A 21552-nucleotide genomic window follows, 5' to 3' on the forward strand; every position below is an offset into this window, starting at 1 on the left:
CTCCAGGGAGTGTGGCAGAGAGTGACCGAGCAGGACCCAACTCCCTCTGCTGGCCACAGCACACACACATATGCACATATACACGGGGGGTGGGATGGGGTGGGGGGTACTGAGCTCCAGCGTCCATGGCTCTGCTTATTATAAATGCCATGCTTGCCCCTCCACGATGGCCTGGGTTTTAGGATATAAAATAATAAAGAAATAACTCCCTCTCTCAAGCCTCTTTTGTGAGGTATCCTACCACAGCAAAGAGAAAAGTAACTAATAAAACATAAAACAAAACCATACCTTGCCTTCTCTACTGTTTAGAAATCAGAATGAACACACTCCATGGATGAAGCCTGTGGTCAGACTGTGCTAGAACATTCTGGTATCCACAAAAGGAATGGGTGCCACATGTAGTCTCAGACATGCGTGAGACACTGTCAAATGTTCATACGCAATAAATGTCACTAGGTCCCTGACACCGGCTGACACTCTCAGCCACTTGTCACCAGGTCCCTAACCTGACACCGGCTGACACTTTCAGCCACTTGCTCTGTGTCACCTGTGACACACATTTATCTGAAAGCTTGAGTTTACAATGGCACCAATGACTTGAAACAAAAATAAAATGAAATCAATTCATTGATAAATACTTCACTCAAAACTTGTTAGGGAGAGCCAGAGAGATGGCTCAGAGGGGAAAAGCACCTGAGGCCAAGCCTGAAGACCTTGATCCTTGTAACCCACATAGCAGGAGAGAACAGACTCCTGAAAGTCACCCTCTGACCTTCACACATGCACTCACCCACATACACTTGTAATAAATAAATAAATGGAAGTGCAATCAAGATTTTTAAAATTACAAAAATCCCTATGACCCAGGCATTACACTCGATGATAGATGTAAGAAGAGGCTTGAATAATAACATGGTCCCTCAGAGCTGGGATGTAGTCCAGGCAGTCAAGTGTTTGCCACAAAAGTGTGAGGACCTGGGTTCAAAAGCTGGTCACGGTGGTGTAATCCCAGTGTTGGCAATGGGGAGAAAAGACGATCCTGGGGATAAGCCAGCCAGTGTAGCCAAATCATGAGCCCCAGGCTCAGTGAGAGATCCTATCTAAAAGATAAGGTGGAAGCCAGGCTTGGTGGCACCCACCTTAAATCCCAGCACTCCCCAGGCACAGGCAGGTAGATCTCAGTGAGTTCAATGCCAGCCTGGTCTACATAACGAGTTCCAGACCATGCAGACCCAGATAGCGAGACCCTGTCTCAAAAAACTACAATAAAAAGTGGAGAGCAATTAAGGAAGACATTCCATGTGGACCTCTGGTCTTCACATGCATGTGCACACCTGTCTCCATACACACGTGTAGATGCACACGTACACACAGACATACACACGCCCACACAAAGGTGTGTCCCTTATCCTTGAGCAGTTAATGTAAGAGTGAGTTGACACGTCCAATGAGGAGTCTATGAAAGGTCACCGAGGCTCCAGAGAAAAGACGTTCCCATCCCATCTGAGAGGCACACCTTTGGTGGCAATGTCATCAGAACCTTACATAAATATTCAAGAAGGTATGAATGAAAGCACAAAACACATAAACGCACAGCTCTCTTCAGGTAAGGGGTACCCTGGAGGGGTGGGCGGGGCCTCTGTGACAGCCCCCACCAGGGCTCTTGTGGCCTGCATCTGTACACAGAGTACCACTGTTTGCTTCTGGGCCTTTGTTTCTGGTGCAGAATTAGGAGGGCAGACTGCCTGCCGGACAGCAAGTCACAGTCCACACACGAAATGCTGCTTCAGCTTAGTCTCTGAGACAGTGTCTTCCTGAACCTGGAGCTCACCAATTCAGCTAGGCTGACCTGGCTCAATTGATCCCCCTGTCTCCCGATTCCCAGTGCTGGGATTACAGCTGTGCACCACTGCATCTGACTTTCACCTGGGTGCTGGGGAACCAAACTCAGGTCCCCACGCCTGTAAGGTAAACACTATTGACCGGGTCATCTCCCAGACCCTATTTTTCTTTCCCTTTAATAGGAAAGGAAGGCTGTAGAGAGTACTCCTCCAAAATTTAATTCCCAGAGTAGGAGATTTTAGACATACACCTCCATTTGCATACTCCCCATTCCAACAACACTGGTGAAGCTGGTGTCCAGAAACCCCACCCATCAGAAACCCCACCCATCAGAAACCCCGCCCACAGACACACCTTTGCTTTGTGAGCTTGATGAAGAATCTTCAGTGTATCTGAAAGAAAAACAAAACACGTTCTTTGTTCACACAGATTTATCTAAAACCTCTGTTGTAATTATTAGGTGAGAAACTGGAAACACGGAACCCCTTTCTTTATAAACACACCTATTTAAAAATCTGTCCTACTATAAGAGAAAACGCACTTTAGCAAATCATTCAAAGTGCAGCAGGCAGAAGTGGGCGCCGTGGTGGACGCTCGCCTGGCAGAGGGAGGTCCCGGCAGGAACGAGGAGGGACCCCAGGGAGAAACCAGAGAGGAGGGAAAGGAAGACAGAGGAACTGAGAGGGAAGAAGAGGAAGAGGGAGGGAGAGACACCCAGACATTTTAAATCAGTAAGTGTACAACCTTTTGACACTGAGTGATACAAAATTGTCATCTATAAGTTCATAATCAGGAACCACGGAATTACCAAAAACAAATCCCAGAAAGTTTTGCAACATTTTAAGTACGAGTCACTTATGTGCTGGGTTCATGAGGCCTGTGGGCCAGGCATGCCCATGTAGGTTCATGAGGCCCGTGGGTCAGGCATGTTCATGTGGGTTCAGAGCTTAGGCTTTGACCTGCAACCATGGAGTAGCAGAACTGGAAGTCTCAACAGTGAACACAACTCCATTTTATCTTCTAGAGCCACTAAAGGCCAAAACTGAACAATTAAAAAAAACCCACATATAAATCTTAAATTAAGACACAGTGACAGGCAGGCATGGTGGTGCACATCTTCAATCCCTGCACTCAGGAGACAGAGGCAGGCAGATCTCTATGAGTTTCAGGCCAGCCTGGTTTACAGAGTGAGTACTGGCCAAGGCTGCATGGTGGGACACAAGTGAAGAAAAGTGGCTTTCAAAAATCACTAATCCTTTGGGGGCAGTTATAAGGCCTGCAGAATTCTAACATTATCTAGGCTCAGTGGTCATGTGAACACGCCAATGCCCAAAAGACACAATATCTGTTATTCTTTTTGTGTGTATTTATGTGTGTGCATGGTGTGTATGTGTGTGTACAGGGGCATAGATGTGTGTGCCTGCATATATATATATATATATATATATATATATATATATATATATATATATATATATACACACACACATGTATATATATATATATACACATGTCTGTATGTATGCACAGGTGTATGCATGTGTGTATGGGTGCATGTACATGTTTGTGCATAGTATGCATGTTGCATGTACATGCACAAGGAGGCCTGAGGTTAATGTCAGGTATCTTCCCCTATTGCTCTCCACCCAGTGTTTAGAGACAGTCTTTTACTGAACCTGTAAGCATTAGAACTCAGATGGAAAGGTATCCTGGCAGGTGGGAGCCAAGGAACACCACCAAGTCATTTTGCAGCTTACAGCTCTGCCCCAGGGAAAGGTTTTCCCAATACAGTGTAACAACTCTGCTCCGGCAGGGGAGGTTTCCCCAGCAAAGTTGTTACAGCTCTGCTCAGGTCCAGAGAAGTGATACAGCTGGGCTTGGCTAGGGGGGAAGTGTTAGAATTCTGCTCCACTCCAGCTCAGGAGAAAGTTTAATAATTTTCTACATACATTTCCAATACAGCTAGGCTTCTCTCCAGGAAAAGTGTCACACTGCTCAACAAACCTCTTTCGAGATGTACTGGGAAGGAAAAATCCAGGAGGGTGGCTGCCTCTAGGGTGAGCAGGAGCCAAAAACGGAACCAAGTACAGAGATTATATAGGGGGTGGGGAGGGGGGGACTTTCCAGGGGAGCTTGGGATTGGTGGGTTTTTGTAGCCTAATTCTGGGGCAAGCTCAGGGTTGGTGCAAGGATTCTGTGCTCAGAGATCTCAGGGATTGGTGGGATTCTGTGCTCAGGGATTGGTGGGATTTCAAGCTCTGGTCCTGAGGTCAAGTCAGGATCAAGGTGTTTCTCCTCGGCCCTTTTTACCATATAGAACCTGGAATTCACATATTCTGCTCAACTGGCTGGCCAGTGAATCCCAGGGATCTTCCTGTCTCTGCCCTGCCAGGGTTAGCATTTCGGGCGTGTGCCACCACATCCAGCTTATTATGTGGGTGCTGGGAGTCAAACTCATTGTCTTAGTTAGGGTTTTTATTGCTATGAAGAGACACTATGACCACGGCAACTCTTATAAATGAAAACAGTTAATTGGGGTGGCTCGCTTACAGTTCAGAGGTTCTATCCATTATCATCATGGCGGGGAGCATGGCCGCATGCAGGCAGACATGGTGATGAGAATCCTACATCTTGTAGGCAACAGGAAGTCAGCAGACTCACTGGGTAGTATTCCAAGCATAGGAAGCCTCAAAGGCCACCCTACATACATACTTCCTCCAACAAGGCCACACCTCCTAACAGCGCCCCCCTTTGGAGGCCATTTTGTGAGCACTGTGAAGTACTCATTATCTCCAACAGTCTGGTTGGGGAGAGGGATCAGTCAGTAAAGTGCTAGCTGTCCAAGCAGGAAGGCCTGAGGTCCATCCCCAGAACCCACGTAAAAAAGCCAGGTTTAATGGCACACACCTGTGATCCCAGCACTGGGGAGGTGGAGACCAGCAGAACCCTGGAGCTCACTGGCTGGCCAAGTCCAGCTGAGTAAGTGAGCTCCAGGTTCAGTGAGAGACCCTGTCTCAAAATAAATAAGGTGGATAGTGCTAGAGGAAGATACCAGATGTCAACACACACTTGCATATATGTACACTCCCCCACATATATGTACACATACAAATACATACACACATAAACACACAAGAGAGAAAGAAGAATCAACTTTCAATTATCTATTGCAATCTTTTTTTTTTAGTTATTTTTATGTGCATTGGTGTTTTGCATGTATGTATGTCTGTGTGAGCATACCAGATCCCCTGGAACTGGAGTAACAGAAAGTTGTGAGCTACTACATGGGTGCTGGGAATTTGAACCCGGGTCCTCTGGAAAAGCAGCCAGTGATCTGAACTGCTGAACCATCTCTCCAGCCCACAATCTTTTTTATTATTGCAATTTTAACACTATTTCAGCACCCTAGGACCATAACTATAGATTTTTAAACTATTTCTTTAGTGTGTGTGTGTGTGTGTGTGTGTGTGTGTGTGTGTGTGTGTGTGTTGGGGTTGGGGTTCTCTCCTCCCACCACATGGGCCCTGGTGATGAGACTGAGTTGACAAGCTGAGGAGTAAGTGCCTTTACTCGCTGAGCCAGCTTGCCTATAACTCTTGTTTTTTGAGCTAGCTCTGGCTACCCTGGAACACACTTTATAAACCAGGGTGGCCTCCAACTCACAGAGACCTGAGTGCTGGGATTAAAGGTGTGTGCCACCACACCTAGCTTAAACCCAGACTCTTAAGGAATAAAAATAAATATAGCCTAAGTAAAATATGAGCATCATCAGGAATGTGAATATGCCCCAAATGCCGAAATAAATTCACAATGGACCCAGAAAAAGAAGCAAATGTGACTTTTAGATTATCTACAATTCTGAGTCTTCCACTGCATTCTTTTTAGTCACTAAAAATCAATGTCCATCTAGTATTTGAGACAAGGGGGATACCAACAGTAATTTATTTTAAGTAAAGAAGCTTGGGGTCTGTAGACTCCACCTGCAAAATTGTATTCTGAACTTATGAGCATTATCCATGACCTATACATTTTGTTAATAAGATTTTTAAAAGTTGTGTGTGGGTTCATGTACAAGTACATGTACATGTGCCTTCATGTGGAAGCTAGCAATGAACCTTGGGTTTTATTCTCCAGGTGATATCCACTTTGTCTTTTTTTTTTTTTAAGATTTATTTGTGTGTGTGTGTGTGTGTGTGTGTGTGTGTGTGCTCACGCTCGTACACACAAATCATATGTGTGGTGTGCCCACACAGGCCAGAGGAGGACCTATCTGGAGCTGGAGTTACAGGCAATTGTTGCTTGGAACTGAACTCAGATCCTTTTCAAGAGCAGTGCACAATCTTAACTGCTGAGCCATCTCTCTAGCCCTCCCCGGTCTGCCCTGTAGCTCTCCATGTAAGCAAGGCTGACTAACCAGCACACTCCAGGAACCTGCTGATCTCCACCCCCTCAGTACTGGCATCACAAGAGCCCACCACCAGGCTGGGCTTTTACGTGGGTGCCTGGAATCAAACGAAGGTCCTTATATGTGCAAAGCAAGTGCTTTACCAAATGAGCTACTGTTTAATGCAAAATGCATATTTTAGATTTGTTTTCTATTCCGTGTGCATGAGAGGCTGTATAAGCACCATGCAAGTGCCTGGTGCCATCAAAAGTCAGAAGAAGGCATTCGATCCCCACGGAACTGTAGTTGAGGATGGCTGTGAGCAGACACATCTGTGCTGGGAATCAAACCTGGGTCCTCTGCAAAAGCGACACATCCCCTAACTGCTGAGAAACCTCCCCAGATCCTAAAGGGAAATAACGCTCCAGCAGGCTCAGCAAACCCGCAATAGGGGAAGCTACGTTTTCTTAGCAGGACAAAAATGGTGCAAACAGAAATTTTCACCCTGATTTTTCCCTTCAACAGAAATTGGCAGAACCAAAGAAAGTGGAGAAAAATGTCACTTCCTCTACAGTGATGTCCTCTGTCACTCTGACTTTGGGGTGGTTTGTTTGGTTGTTGTTTTTGCCTGGTTTTGATTTTTGTTTGTTTGTTTGTTTGTTTGTTTGTTTGTTTGAAACAGGGTCTCAAGTTGCCCAGGCTGGTTTTGAACTTGCTGTACAGCCAAGACTAGGCTTGGACTCCTGGTCCTCCAGCTTCTAACTCCTCAAGTGCTGGCATTGCAGTCATGTGAATTTTGACTTCTTAAAAAAAAAAAACAAAAAACCCAACCCACTTTATTAACAAAAACATCTTTCCTTAATAAAAAGTCTTTGAAAAATGCAACTTCATAAATATATCATCCTAGGGCTAGGGAGCTGGCTCGAGGGTAAGAATGTGTGCTGCTTTTTCAGAGGACAGGAACCCATGCTGGGTGGCCCACCATCACCTGAGACTTTACTTCAGGCTTCAGGAGATCCGATGCTCTCCCCTGGCCTCCACAGAAACACACACACACACACACACACACACACACACACACACACACACACACAGCATCCACACACAGAGACACATATGCAAATAAAGATAAATCTTTAAAAATTATATCCAAATAGGGTCTGTAAAAGTGACTCAGCAGTTAAGAGGATCCAGGTTTGGTTCCCAGCACACATGGGATGGCTCACAACTGTCAGTAACTCCAGTTATGGGGAATCTGACACGGCTTCTGTGGACACGGTATATACATGGTACACATACACACACACACACACACACACACACACACACACACACACACACACACATACACACAGGCAGACATACGCATAATCACTACCACAGAGAAAATGGAGTTCTAAATGTTTAAAGTAAAAAAAAAATAGTATTGTATATTTGTGGAGTATTCAACATGCTAGCCCATGCATTGTTAAATTTCATACTACATCAAAAACACACCAGGCTAGCCAGGTGTAGTGACACACACCTTTCATCCCAGATTTCAGGAGGCAGAGAAATGCAGATCTCTGTGAGTTTGAGGCCAGCTTGGTCTACATAGAGAGTTCCAGGTCAGCCTGGGTTACATAGAAAGACTTGGTCTCAAAACAAACAAACAATAAAATTTAAAGACTCACACACAAGGCTTAGCAGAGTGTACAGAAGTCAGGATTTCTGTGTGTCCAAACGCATGGTAGCTGAACCCCCAGGACAAACAGCTTATTCAACAGCTGTAGACACTGATCATATAGGAAGAGAGCCTCAGAAATCACTGTGGCTGTAAGAGCAGGCCCTTCGCCCAACAGCACAGAACCAATGACCAGCAGGAGTGAACCTGCCGCTGAGACCCCCCCCCCCCCACTTCACACTCAGTACGCTGTTCTGTTGCCACAAGTCAGACAAGTACCTGGTGACCATGGCAGGTGAAAAGGTGGCACCAAGCCTTTCCTACGCAAGACAAAGCAGTGGACTGTTCCTCAGCCAGACCCAGCCGAAGAGCGTCTCCACGCCTGCCGGGGTCCAGTGCCTCTGTAATTCCTTCCTAGGTTCCTGCCTGCTCATCCGAACATATGGAAATGCTATGATGCACGGGGTTAATGAGACAGAGGAATCTCCATGACATGTTCTCTACCCCAATGACGTGTTCTCTACCCCAATGACGTGTTCTCTACCCCAATGATGTGTTCTCTACCCCAGTGAGACTTAGCAACCTGGAGACTCTGATGGTTGTACTTTCTTCTTTAATAGTGTGTGTGTGTGTGTGTGTGTGTGTGTGTGTGTGTGTGTGACAGTGTAGAGACCAGAGGATAACTTCGACTGTCCTTCCTTGGGAGCCATCCACTCTGTTATTTATTTACTTACTTATTTTTGAGACAGAATTTCTCACTGGCCTAGAGCTCACTGGTTACATTAGGCTGGTCTGGCCAGCAAGCCCCAAGAACACACCTAACTCTACCTCCCCGGCTCTGGGATTACAAACATGTGCCATTGTGCCCAGTATGTTTGATAAGGGTTTGGGGATTGAATTTAGGTCCTCATTCTTGTCCAGGAAGCACTTAGCCAAATGAGCCATCAATAGCTCCCCAGATCTGCTTTCATTGTTTTAAAAGTTATCTTTTAAGAGAGCTGACATTGCACACATTTGCCCCCACACACACACATGCACACACACACACACACACACACACACACACACACACACACTCACACACATTCACACATACAATATGCAAAAAGGGAAACTATATGTAATTTGCAGGTGGATTCAAGCTTAAGATTTGAGATTCTATTCATGGCATTCTCCTCCAAAAGCTGTGAAAGCCACAATTGAGAAGTCTCATATTTCCCTCAATCATGCTTTTGATTCCTTTCTCTGCTTCAATACTGAGTGTATAAATGCTTGAGGTCTCATAAATCAAAGTACTTTCCACTCAGTGCCTCTGCCTCCTGCCTGACCGCCTCTCCAACCTCACAATTAGACTGTGGTATTAAAATGCAGGCCCACGTAGATTGTGATTTAGAAAGAAGGTAGGTCATTGGTTGCCCTATCAGATGGGAACGGAATGAAAAGCCACTCTGGAAAATGACTTAAGGTAATAAAAAATTTACACTTTCAAATGTCTGTCCTAATTAGCAGAAATATTTATTAGATGCATTGTAACTTTCAAGCAGGGGTCTCAAGTCCAAGTTTGCTCAGTACCACTCCACTGAGGATGAGGGGCTAGAAGGTCTTTATAACAAATAATGACGCATAGCCTCTGGCTTTATTACAGTATTTTTACTTTTTATTGTATTTTATTTATTTTGTGTGTTTGTTTGTGCATACATGTGTGCCAAGGTAGAGGACAACCTGTGAATTTGAGTTCTCTCTTTCCATTATTTGTGGGTCCAGAGATTGAACTCAGGTTGTCAGGATTGGCAGCAGGTGCTTTTACCTGCTGAGCCATCTCACCAGCCTTCTCTCTCTCTCCCTCTCTCTCTCTCTCTCTCTCTCTCTCTCTCTCTCTCTCTCTCTCTCTCTCTCCCTATCTATCTATCTATCTATCTATCTATCTATCTATCTATCTATCTACCTACCTACCTACCTACCTATCTATCTGTAAGATGGCGTCTCGTGTATCCCAGGCTGGCCTTTACAGCTTGCTTTATAGCTAAGGGTGATTTTGAACTTCGGATCCTCTTGTCTCCAGCTCCCAGGTGCTACGGGACTACCCACTTTATGCAGCAGTAGGGGTCTCACTGAAGACTCTCTGCATATGAGGTAAACACTCAAACAACTGAGCTTCACCTCGGCTCCTGTTACTGGATTTTTAGGTCACTAATTGCAGCATATCAAACGAGCATGTTCAAGTGATTGGCATTTAAAATGCCAAACCACTTCTTTTGAGACAAAGATGCATCCCAGGTTGGCCTTGAACTCCATTTGTAGCTGAGAATGACCTTCAACTCCAGATTCTCCTGTCTCGCCTCCCTGCTGGATTACAGGTGTGCACCGACACACTGACTGGATCACAAGTGTGCACCAGCACACTCAGTTTCATTTGGGTCAGGGATGAAACCCAGGGCTTCCTGCAACCGTAAAACCTCCTGATGGAGTCACATCCATCACCCTAAAGACTTCTTTTCATTTTTGGTCCCTGCCATTTTTTTTCTTCTTTGTTTACCTGGCAAAGAAACCTCATTTACAAACAGTTTTGCCAAGCAAGCTATTCCTCACAAGCATGCTACTTCCCTACACAATTACAATTGACTTTCACAGCATGTTAGACTCCTATACTCCTTAGCAAACTTCCATACTGATGTGTGTGTGTGTGTGTGTGTGTGTGTGTGTGTGTGTATGATATGTATTTATATTGCCAAAGACCCTCAAAAGCATCTCTGATTCATATGCTAAGCAAACATCAATGATATAAAAATAACAATGGCTCATACATGCATAACAGTCCATGAGTATACGTAGTATATACTTGTATTATATATACATTAGTGCTGGGATCGAACCAGGGTCTTGCCCATGCTAAGCACACATTCTTCACTAAGCTATGCCTCTTGCCCCTCCAAAGTGACTTTAATTTATAGTAAATTAATTTTTGAACACCACATTTGAATTCATGCCAACAAAAATAATGCAAAGTTATATATCTTTTAAAATAGTAAGAAAAATTGGTTACCGTATTTGTAATTTCTGAGTGGTGGTGGCAGGCTGGTCCTCAAAGGGACATCTGCAAGAGAGAATGATGATTTCTCATTACAAAATATTCAATAGGATGCCGAGTCTTTCAGTTATGGCCAGGTTCTTTCACCTTTTTCCTTTCCTTCAACAGGGTCTCATGTAGCCCCAGGCTGTCCTTGACCGCCACATGTATCCAATAATGATCTTGAACCTCTGATTCTCCTGCCTCCACCTCCCGAGTGCTGGGATTACAGGTGTGTTACCATGCCTGGTTTGCATGGTGCTAGTATGGAACTCAGGGTTTTATGCATGCCAGGCAGGCACACTCCCAACTGAGCTACATCTCCAACTACAGACTAAGCTAATTTTAAAAATTAGACAAAATGAAGCTAATGCAGCATCAAAATCCAGGAGCCATCTACCATAAGGAAACCATCACTGAGATGCGGAGCTGGTAGCCACTGAACTGAGAATTTGGCGGAACTATTGAAAGAATGATTCCTGGGAACAGTGAGAAGGTTCGGTCAGAAAAAGTAGCTGCTTCACAGCATAAGGATCCCGATTTGGATCCCCAGAGCCCACAGAAAATGTCAGAGAAGAGTGGTATACTTCTGCAACCCTGGCCCTGGGGGAGGGAGAGGACCAGCTGCCATCCTAGCCCCATAAGTGGGCTTCAGCTTCAGCGACAGACCTTTCTCCAAACATGAAGGTGGAGAATGACCAAGGGAAGACACTGGACATTGACCTCAGGCCTCCACACAAATGTGTGCTCACCTAAATGTGCACCCGAACACACATGTGCCATACATGAGGCCCTGGGTCAACGGAAGACACTGGACACTGACCTCAGGCCTCCACACAAATGTGTGCTCACCTAAATGTGCACCCAAACACACATGTGCATACATGAAGCCCTGGGTTTCCATCCCAGCACTGCATAAACTGGGCATGGTGATACACGTCTATAGTCCTAGTACTTGGGGAAGTTGAGGTGGGGGGATTAGAAGTTCAAGGTCATCTTTGGCTACACAGAAAAGTTTGAGTCCAGCCTGGGCTACATGAGATCCTGTCTCATAAAAATAAATCATTATTTTTCTCAAGATTTATTTTTATTAATTATGGGTATAGGGGAGGGTATATACACATGACCGCAGGTGACCGCAGAGGCCTGGGGGTTGGATCCCCTGGAGCTGGAGTTTTAGGCAGTTGTGAGCTGCCCACCATGGGTGATGGGAGCCAAACCTGTGTCCTCTGGAAGAACAAGAAGAGCCCTTAGCCTCCGAGCTGCCTCTCCAGCAGTTTTCAAAAACAAACAGTGTACAGGCTAGAAGGAGAGGCGGTGGGGAGAGGCAGGGGAGAGAAGGGGAATCCATATCAGGCTTGGCCACTGAGGGCAGATCAGACGCTGTGCCCTGAGCCAGACGATGGACTCCCGGAAAGTGATCAGGTGAAGAACTGGTCCTGACGCTATTGTCGTGTGGAGACACACAGAGAGGGGGTCATGGCCAACACACCTTCCTTTGCACCCCCTCTCTGCTGTCATGACCACCCACAGCCCCATGGGCACTAGCTCCTTGGATGCAGGTATAGCCATGCTGGTTTACCTGAAATGTCTCCATTCTCTGCTAATTCACAAATCCCTGAAGATGAAGACACCACAGACTGTCTTCTCAAATATTGCATAGAGACCACAGCCTGCTTTTCTCACTGTGTAGTTACTTTCTAAAAATCATCCCTGGTGTGTGGCAGGCACTCAGAAACCCTCCAGAAGGAGAAACACCGTCAACCCCTTCACCTGGCTGTTGTGAGTACCAAGGTTCCAAGGAGGTAATTAGTGACGCCTGGTGGCTGCGGGCTGGAATATCTGTACCAAAAATGAAACACTTAACACACATGCACGTATGTACATGTGCACACATGCCAGGAATACCAACTGAAACCAAACACCAGGGCTATAACCATGCAAGCAAGTCAAAATAAATATAAACATAAATATAAATAAACTCATTATTATTACAAATGATACAGAAAGCCCACTCTCAGGGAGTGAGCAATAACTCCCTGATCTTCAACTATTGACTGTGCACAGAAGTAACTTCCAAGGCTCCTGTGACACAAGCTGGCCTCCAAGTCCCTAAGTAGCTGAGGATGGCCTTGAACTCCTGGTTCTCCTGCCCCCACCTCCTGAGCGCTGGATTACAGGTGTGCACCACCATACCCAATTCATGCAGTGTTTAGACATCTAAGTGACGTCTCTGGCAGGCTCACTTTCACGGCTACACTTTCCCACATACTCAGTAGAAACAGGTCCTAGTTACGTCGGTGCTGTGGCTGCTGAAAGGTCAAGCAGGCAGGCCTGAGCATCTAGCTGTGACAGGCACCACCATTCTGTTGGGGACAGAGGTAACCAATAGTTACTGTGAATGAATCATTCTATGGTACCTGGGAGGCGAAGAGCAGAGCGACCCAGGGAACCACGACTTCCTGTGCCACCATAGCAACCTGAAAATCACATCTTGTTCCTGAGGACTTCAAGAGGGTCCCATCCTGCCTGACAAAGAACATCACACTCTTGCTGCATCGATGCCAAGAAACACTCAAACCCTCGGCATCCGTGGAGACGTGAACACGCGGGCCGGGAGACGGCTCAGCAGCAGGTAAGCGCACATGCCACCAAGCTTGACGGTCTGTGTTTAATTCCTGGGCCCCACGTGGTAGAAGGGGAGAATGACTTCCTCCTCCACTCACACACTCTGCGGTACACACATGCGCATAGACATGCACAAGCAGGTTGGCATGTGCATGAACACACGCACACACAGAGAGAAAATAAATAAAATGTATTAAAAATGATAAAAGAATTTGAAAATAACTCTGTAGAAATCAAACTTCAAATACGCTAAGGAATGACTTTCAAAAAGCAGGCCGCTCTGTAATTGGCACTGGAAGTGACCAGAACATGCCATCCTGATATATGCCTACCTGGCACAGGATTGTTTGGAGCGAAAAGCTGATGCCTAGTGCTCTCTGCCCTCCCTGTTTGCCAATGACAAAGCTACACCCTTTCTCCCAGAGCAACCTTAGAAGGCTGTTATGCCCCTCATCGGCCTGCAGGGGGCATCAGAGTGTGCCATACCACAAGGCTTCAGCAACCCCTCCTCTACTCCCTGGTCTATAAGCTTCCACCCCTAGGTATCCAAAGTCCTCCTTGTCCGGGCACTTCTCTGAGAATTTTTCACTCCCTAGGAATCCCACACACATGGCGTGCACTCAGCAGTAACTCCTGCTGGTTTTTCTCTTGCTTATCTGTCTCTTTCAACTGAGAACTTATGAGGCTGGAACCGGGGCGGACGGCTTGCCATGCAAGTGTGAAGACCTGACTGAATCCTGAGTCCACGCCAAGCCTGACATGGTAGTACACGTCCATAACACCAGAGCTACAGACAAATGAAAGGCAGAGAATCGCCAGAAGCAGAAGACACAAAACACCCTGTCTCAAATGAGACGGAAGGGGAAGACTGACATGGAGTTGTCCCCTGACTGCCATGTGTGCTCTGGGACACACAAGTGTGTGTGTGTGTGGGGGGGGTGCACACACATAGGCACACACCATACACATACAGATTTTTTAAAAGAACTTAAGAGTGGGGAAAATTTACTCCCCCCTCCATTAACATTATTTCTTAGTATGAAATATCAATACCCCCTAATAATAAAGAACACAGCAACAGATAGCTGGGTGTGGTGGTGCACGCCTTTAATCCCAGCACTTGGGAGGCAGAGGCAGGTGGATCTCTGTGAGTTCGAGGCCAGCCTGGTCTACAGAGTGAGTTTCAGGACAGCCAGGGCAACACAGAGAAACCCTGTCTTGAAGGCAAAAAAGAATACAGCAGCAAAACTTTATATTCTAAGTGTAAGTCAGAAGTTACTTCGTGAACTACTTTAATGACAGCAAAGGAACCTGTCACCAAACCAAGTCCGTTCCTTTACCTCTCACAAAGAGAGCCCGAAGAATTAGGGTGAGTAGTTAGAGCAAGGAAACAGTTCACTCATGGATGGAGAGACGGCTCAGCAGCTAAGAGCGCTTGATGCTCTTGCAGAAAAACCCAGGTTCAGCTCCAGAACCCACACCAATGGCAGCTCACAACTGTCCATCCCCCAATTCCAGAGAACCTAGTGCCCTCTCCTGGCCTTCATGAGCACTGCATGCACGTGGTAAACATACTCACACACACATAAAATAAAATTTATAAATCTTTATAAAAATATTTACTCAAGATGCCTATAAAACCAGAAAGACAACAGGCCAATGCCTTGGAAAAACACGTCAATTTTTAAAATATTTTGTTTATTTATTGTTTATCATTGTGGACACACATGCCATGGTGCACTTTTGGTGGCCAGAGCAGAGTCAGCTCCCTTTTTCCACCACGTGGATCGAACTTGGCTCCTCAGGCTTGGTGTCAAGTGCTTTTATCCATTAAGCCGTCCCAGCGGCCTGAAAAAACACATCTTCACTCAGTGTAAGTGAGGCAAGGGAAGAGCAGAGGGCTTAGGTAAGGGAAGGAGGGAGGCTGCACATTCTTAGGCCCCGTCCCCATGGAGTGGAACGAGACGGGGCCGTGAAATCGGTGGTCAGCACTCGTGCGATCAGTGAAATCGGTGGTCAGCACTCGTGCGATCAGTGAAATCTGTGGTCAGCACACGTGCGATCAGTGAAATCTGTGGTCAGCACACGTGCGATCAGTGAAATCGGTGGTCAGCACTCGTGCGATCAGTGAAATCTGTGGTCAGCACACGTGCGATCAGTGAAATCGGTGGTCAGCACACGTGCGATCAGTGAAATCGGTGGTCAGCACACGTGCGATCAGTGAAATCGGTGGTCAGCACACATGCGATCAGTGAAATCTGTGGTCAGCACACGTGCGATCAGTGAAATCGGTGGTCAGCACTCGTGCGATCAGTGAAATCTGTGGTCAGCACACGTGCGATCAGTGAAATCGGTGGTCAGCACACGTGCGATCAGTGAAATCGGTGGTCAGCACACGTGCGATCAGTGAAATCGGTGGTCAGCACACGTGCGATCAGTGATATAGGTGGTCAGCACATGTGCAATCAGTGAAATCAGTGGTCAGTACACGTGCAATCACAACACCGTGGTGCTCATTGGAACAGATATGGCATCTATGACGGTCATGCCCAAGAACAGCCTAACCAGGTTGAAAAAAAGAGAGAAGAGAAAAATATCATCCTGGTTTTTAAAGTTATTCGTGTGCTTGTCTGTGCACCTCCTTGTCTGTGTGTGCACCACATGCATGCAGCGCAGCGCTGACAGAGGCCAAAAGAGAGCCCCGGATCCTGGAACTCAGTGTTAGGAACCAAACCCAGGCCCTCTGCAAGAACAGGCAGCACTCTTGGCCACTGGGCCACCTATCCAGCTCCCTAAGCAACCTTACGATTGTGCGTGTGGATCATTTCTAGGGCACACGTGGCCCTCAGGCCACAGGTTAGATACACTGGCTTGAAACCTGGAAAGTCTATCAGCCACCCCCATCTTGACGCCTTTTGGCTTAAAGAGAGAAGAAGGATTGGATGAGTTTAGTACAAACGATTGTTTACCACCTCCCAAGTACACACCAAGTGACTGAGATGTCTACACAATGTGACCCAAACGTTAGGGTGGCAAGGGGACAGACACAACAGACACAACATGAATGCAGAAACGCCCACTTTGTCACCAACAGACCCAAGAGAAAAGTGAGGGCTTTAAACAAAAGTGGCTTTCAAGTCCCTGGAAAGTAGCTCTGGCAACCTTCACTATCACGACACACACAGCCTGCACACATGTGCACACACACAGCCTGCACACACGTGCACACACACAGCCTGCACACACACAGGCTGGGGAGATGACTTAGTGGTTAAACCACTTGCCACATACATATGATGACCAGAGTTCAGACCCCAAGAGCCCGGTGGGTGTGTGTGGTGGTTTGAATAGGAAGGGCCCCCATGGACTCATGTGTCTGAATGGTTGGCCTATAGGGAGTCGCATTATTAGGAGGTGTGGCCTCATTGGAGGAAGTGTGTCACTGTGGGGGTGGGCTTTGAGGTCTCATATGCTCAAGCTACGCCCAGTATGGGAGACAGTTCACTTCCTGTTGCCTGAGGATCAAGATGTAAAACTCAAGATGCTCCTTCTCCAGCACCACATCTGCCTGCATGCTGCCATGCTTCTTGATAATGGACTGAACCTCTGAACTGTAAGCCAGCCCCAATTAAATGTTTTCCTTTATAAGAGTTGCATGGTCATGGTGTCTCTTCACAGCAATAGCATGTTATAATTCCAACCTCAGAAGGCAGAGACGGAGGTATCTAGATTGAGCTGGCTAACAAAACCAGCTGGTCAGTGAACTCTGGGTTTGACTGAGAGACTCTGTGCCTCAGTGAATAAGGTGGAAAAGCAACAGAGGGTGATTCCCAACATCAACCTCAGGCTTCCTCATGTATACATGCGTATACACACACACACACACACACACACACACACACACACACACACACACACACACACTATAAATAAATATGAAAAGTGTAAAGAGTGTTGTCTCTGTGACCACAGTGATCCAGTCTCTCCTGTTTGCTTCAGCTCCCTGCTGCCCTAGCCACACTGCCCAGCAAGGCTCCTGTGTGCTGGGAAATGACACAGTCAGCTGCATTCCACTCCCTTCCCATTCAGTCTCCAAAGATAAACTCCTTACGGGTGGACTTGACTTTCTTTGTGTGTACGTACATGTTTATGTATGCATATGTGTATGTGGAGACCAGACGTCAATACCGGATGTCTTCCTCAATCTCTCTCCGCCTTATTTTCTGAGACAGGCTTCTCACTGTACCTGGAACTCACCAACTCTGTTAGACAGATGCAAGGGGCAGAGAAAGCCAGGAGTGAGCGAAGTCCTGAGTAAACGTGTATTTTGACATAAGCAAGGCCTGTTAAGGACTCCGAGACCAATTGGTCCAGGGTAAACTGGCAAAGCCATTACCCATATGGGCCAGGCTCAAGAAGGATGGCAAAGCCTGGGCATGAGAGATTATGGATCAGTGTGTGCAAAGATTAACAACTGCAGTGTCCTCCTCCCAGAAGCTTATAGCCTGGGGTTGCTCACCTACAGAGACCTCCGACCAAGACCAGCCAACCCCCACCCCATCCTGTTCCCAGCTCGGTTGTCTGTGTGTCTGTCCTTCCTTCATTCCCTTGCCATCCCTAGCCAGGGTTCTGGGACCCAAGTTGTGTGGGATGAGGCAGGCAGGCCAGACAGTGAGCCCCAGGGATACTTTCTCCACCTCCCCAGTGGGATTACAGGTTCACACCTCTATTCCTTTATTACCTGGGTTCTGGAGGATCAAACACATATTCTCCTCACGCTTGTGTGGCACACACTAGACAGTCACCCCCCCTGCCCTGGACCTTAGCCTGTTTGAGGCTAAACACGATGGTTGTAACTCCTGGTGAGTGTGTTCACACTATTCACTGACAAACTGGGGCAGCTGGTGGCAGGGTCCAGGACACAGCCAGCCTGGCCCCTGTGAGCACCAGCTTCCCAAGCACTTCTGGACTGGGGAAGAACTACTTCAGTGCTGTTCTTGGTTGATTTTTTTTAATTACACATAAATACAGCTATGTAACCCAGGCTAGCCTAAACGTCACTATATAATCTAGGCTGGCCTAAAACTTGCTAGATAGCCAAAGCTAGCTTTGAAATCACGATTCTCCTGGCTCTACGTCCTGAGCGCTGGGATTACAGGTGTGCACCACTAGGCCCAGCCTAATTTTGTACTTTTCAAAGATTATTTTTAACATCACAGTCAGATGTTTTTCACCGTCAAAATACAAATGAAACAAAGCAACTCTATTTCTCATACCTTGCTTTAGAAATATTATAAATTCCTTCACAGTTTGGTTCAAATTAACTCCATGATATACCACAGGCTTGAAATTTCGATGCTCAAATGACCGGATGAGGCGAACTGTGAGGGTCCCTTCCTCGGCAGCCATGTGTAGAGACACCTGTGGTAAGACACATGGGTGAAGTGGGTAAAGGCATTGCCGTGAAAGAGTGAGCGAGCAGAGCTCAGACCCACACAGAAGCTGGGCCCATACAGGAGCCTGCTGCAATCCCAGCGCTTGGGAGTCAGAGACAAGAGACACCCAGGGCAATCTGGCTGGCAAGACCAGCCAAAACTGGTAGCTCTGCCTCAATAAATGGAGATTGACCAAGGAAGACATCCATTGCCAACCTCAGGCCTCCTCCACACGCACACATGTGCACCCAAACACACATGCACACACTACACATACATACACACATTAAAATAAATAAAAGTCATTTCTTAGTGGCAGGGGCCTTAATAATTGGCAACATTCTATACATCTTAAGTAAGATATTAAATATAGGGACAGTACGCTATTTTTATGCCTTTCAATTTGTCTGAAATAGTCCATAACACACAAATAAGCCACACAAACTTTGCTCAGAAAGTCTCTCTGAAAAACTGAGTGCTTGTCCAACTGTTTTACTAAGTTTGGGGAAAGATACAGCACATTAAGCATGGAGAGCTAAGGAGTTTACTATTTGAATGCACCAAATAATTTTTAATTAAAATTAGCATATTAGCTATAATGAAACGGCTTCTATAAAACCTGAAATAGATTTTCCCCATAAAATAAAGTAAGGGTTCATCTAATCTTGTCTCATGGCTAATAAGCCTAATAAATCTCTTGATAATTCCAGTATTGGTTATTACAGCATTCCTCATTACTTCCTTCATATTCTCCTCAGAAAAACACGGTCCTAAAAGCTACCAAACAATAGTTCAACACACATCCACAAAATAAAAATGTTTAACATACTGAGGCACTTAATGATTATTGGCACAATCCATGATTTCAGGGATCTTGTGAACAAATATTCTAAATCTCTTCTGCAGGCTGGGGCACAGACTCAGAGACTGGCATGTCCTCGGTCTGTGCTCTTCCACTGAGCGGCTCCCCACCCAGCCCTGAATGTCCTGTTGTGTTCATGTCATGTGAGTGCATAGGTGCATGTATGTTGTATGTATGGGTGGAGGTCAGAAGACAATGTCACATGTTGCTCCTGGGGTGCTGGGGTGGTATGAATAGGAACGGCCCCCATAGGCTCACATATTTGAATGCTTGGTCATCAGGAAGCAGCACTGTTAGGCGGTGTGGCCTTGCTGGAGGAAATGTGTCACTAGGGGTGGGCTTTGAGGTTCCAAATGCTCAAGAGAGGGCCAGTGTCTCTCTTCCCGCTGCCTGAGGATCCAAATGTGGAACTCTCAGCTGCTTCTCCAGCACCATGTCTGCTGGTGTGCAATGCCACCATGCTTCCCACAGTGATGACAATGGACCAAACCTCTGGACTGTACGCCAGCCCCAGTTAAATGCTTCCCTTTAGGAGAGTTGCCGTGGTCGTGGCGTCTCCTCACAGAAGAGGATCCTGACTAAGAGATGCCTTCTACTTTTTGTTTGAGGCACCGATTCTCATTAGCCTGAAATCTTACCAAACTGGCCAACATTAGCCAGCCAATGAGCTTCCGGGGACCCACCTGTCTCTGAACACAGCACCACTCTGGGAATTTTAACATGAGTTTGGGTCCTGGGGATCCAAACTCAGGTCCTCATGTTCGCAAGGCAAGTGTTTTACTGACTGAGCCGTCTCGCCAGCCCAGGTTCTCATCCTCACTACATTTACTTGTTTATCTATCTATCTATCTATCTATCTATCTATCTATCTATTTACTTATTTATTTACTTACTTACTTGCTTGCTTGCTTATCGTGTGTGTGCATTTGGTTACACTGTGCCGTGGTACCCATGTGGAGGTCAGAGGACAGCTGGTGGGACTCAGTTCTCCCTTTCCACCATGTGGATCGAACTCAGGTTTTACAGCCAGTATCTTTACCCCCTGAGCCATCCCTCCAGCCCACGCTCTGGTTCTTGACTATGACATTATCCATCTTTATCTACACATGTGATAAAATCACATAAAATAAATGCATGCACACATAGACATGCCTAGACATACACATACAAGTGCATGTAAAACTAGTGAAATCTGAACAGAAGTCTGGTTGTGCCAACAGCAGTTGTCTAGCTATGAAAATAGACTTACAGTCAAGCCAGGTACCACCACCGGGGGGACACTGGCGGAGAGGTATAGGAACTCTTTTCTGCATTATTTATAACGATTTCATGTAAAACTATCTCAAAATATAAGTTTCTAAAAATTATCATTCAGTATGGTGGTTTGAAAGAAAATGGCCCCCAAAGGGAGTGGCCTTGAGGTAGTTGTGGCCTTGTTGGAGGAAGTATGTCACTGTGAGGGTGGGCTTTGAGGTCTCTTTTGTTCAAGCTTCGCTCAGTGTGAGACTGAGACTGCTTCCTGTTCCTGCAGGTCAAGATGTAAGACACCGGCTACTTCTGCAGCATATGTCTGCCTGTACATCGCCATGTCCTGCCATGATGATGATGGACTGAACCTCTGAACTGTCAGCCAGCTTATTAAATGTTTTTCCTTTATCAGAGTTGCTGTGG

The 21552-nt window shown here is 46.3% G+C and overlaps 1 protein-coding gene across 1 annotated transcript in view; it reads right to left on the minus strand.

Annotated features, from left to right (window-relative positions):
- The window catches only part of C15H2orf76 (chromosome 15 C2orf76 homolog), a 66980-nt gene that overhangs the window by 18873 nt on the left and 26555 nt on the right, over positions 1-21552 (minus strand). Inside the window, exons 2-4 of the mRNA XM_059280857.1 lie at positions 18861-19005; positions 10933-10983; positions 2197-2234 (exon numbers count right to left, since the gene is read on the minus strand). Of these exons, the coding sequence (XP_059136840.1) occupies positions 2197-2234; positions 10933-10983; positions 18861-18993 (222 nt within the window). The 5' untranslated portion in view covers positions 18994-19005. The remainder of the gene's footprint in view (positions 1-2196; positions 2235-10932; positions 10984-18860; positions 19006-21552) is intronic.

The sequence above is a fragment of the Peromyscus eremicus genome, chromosome 15 (assembly GCF_949786415.1).
Source record: "Peromyscus eremicus chromosome 15, PerEre_H2_v1, whole genome shotgun sequence".
NCBI lineage: Eukaryota > Metazoa > Chordata > Mammalia > Rodentia > Cricetidae > Peromyscus > Peromyscus eremicus.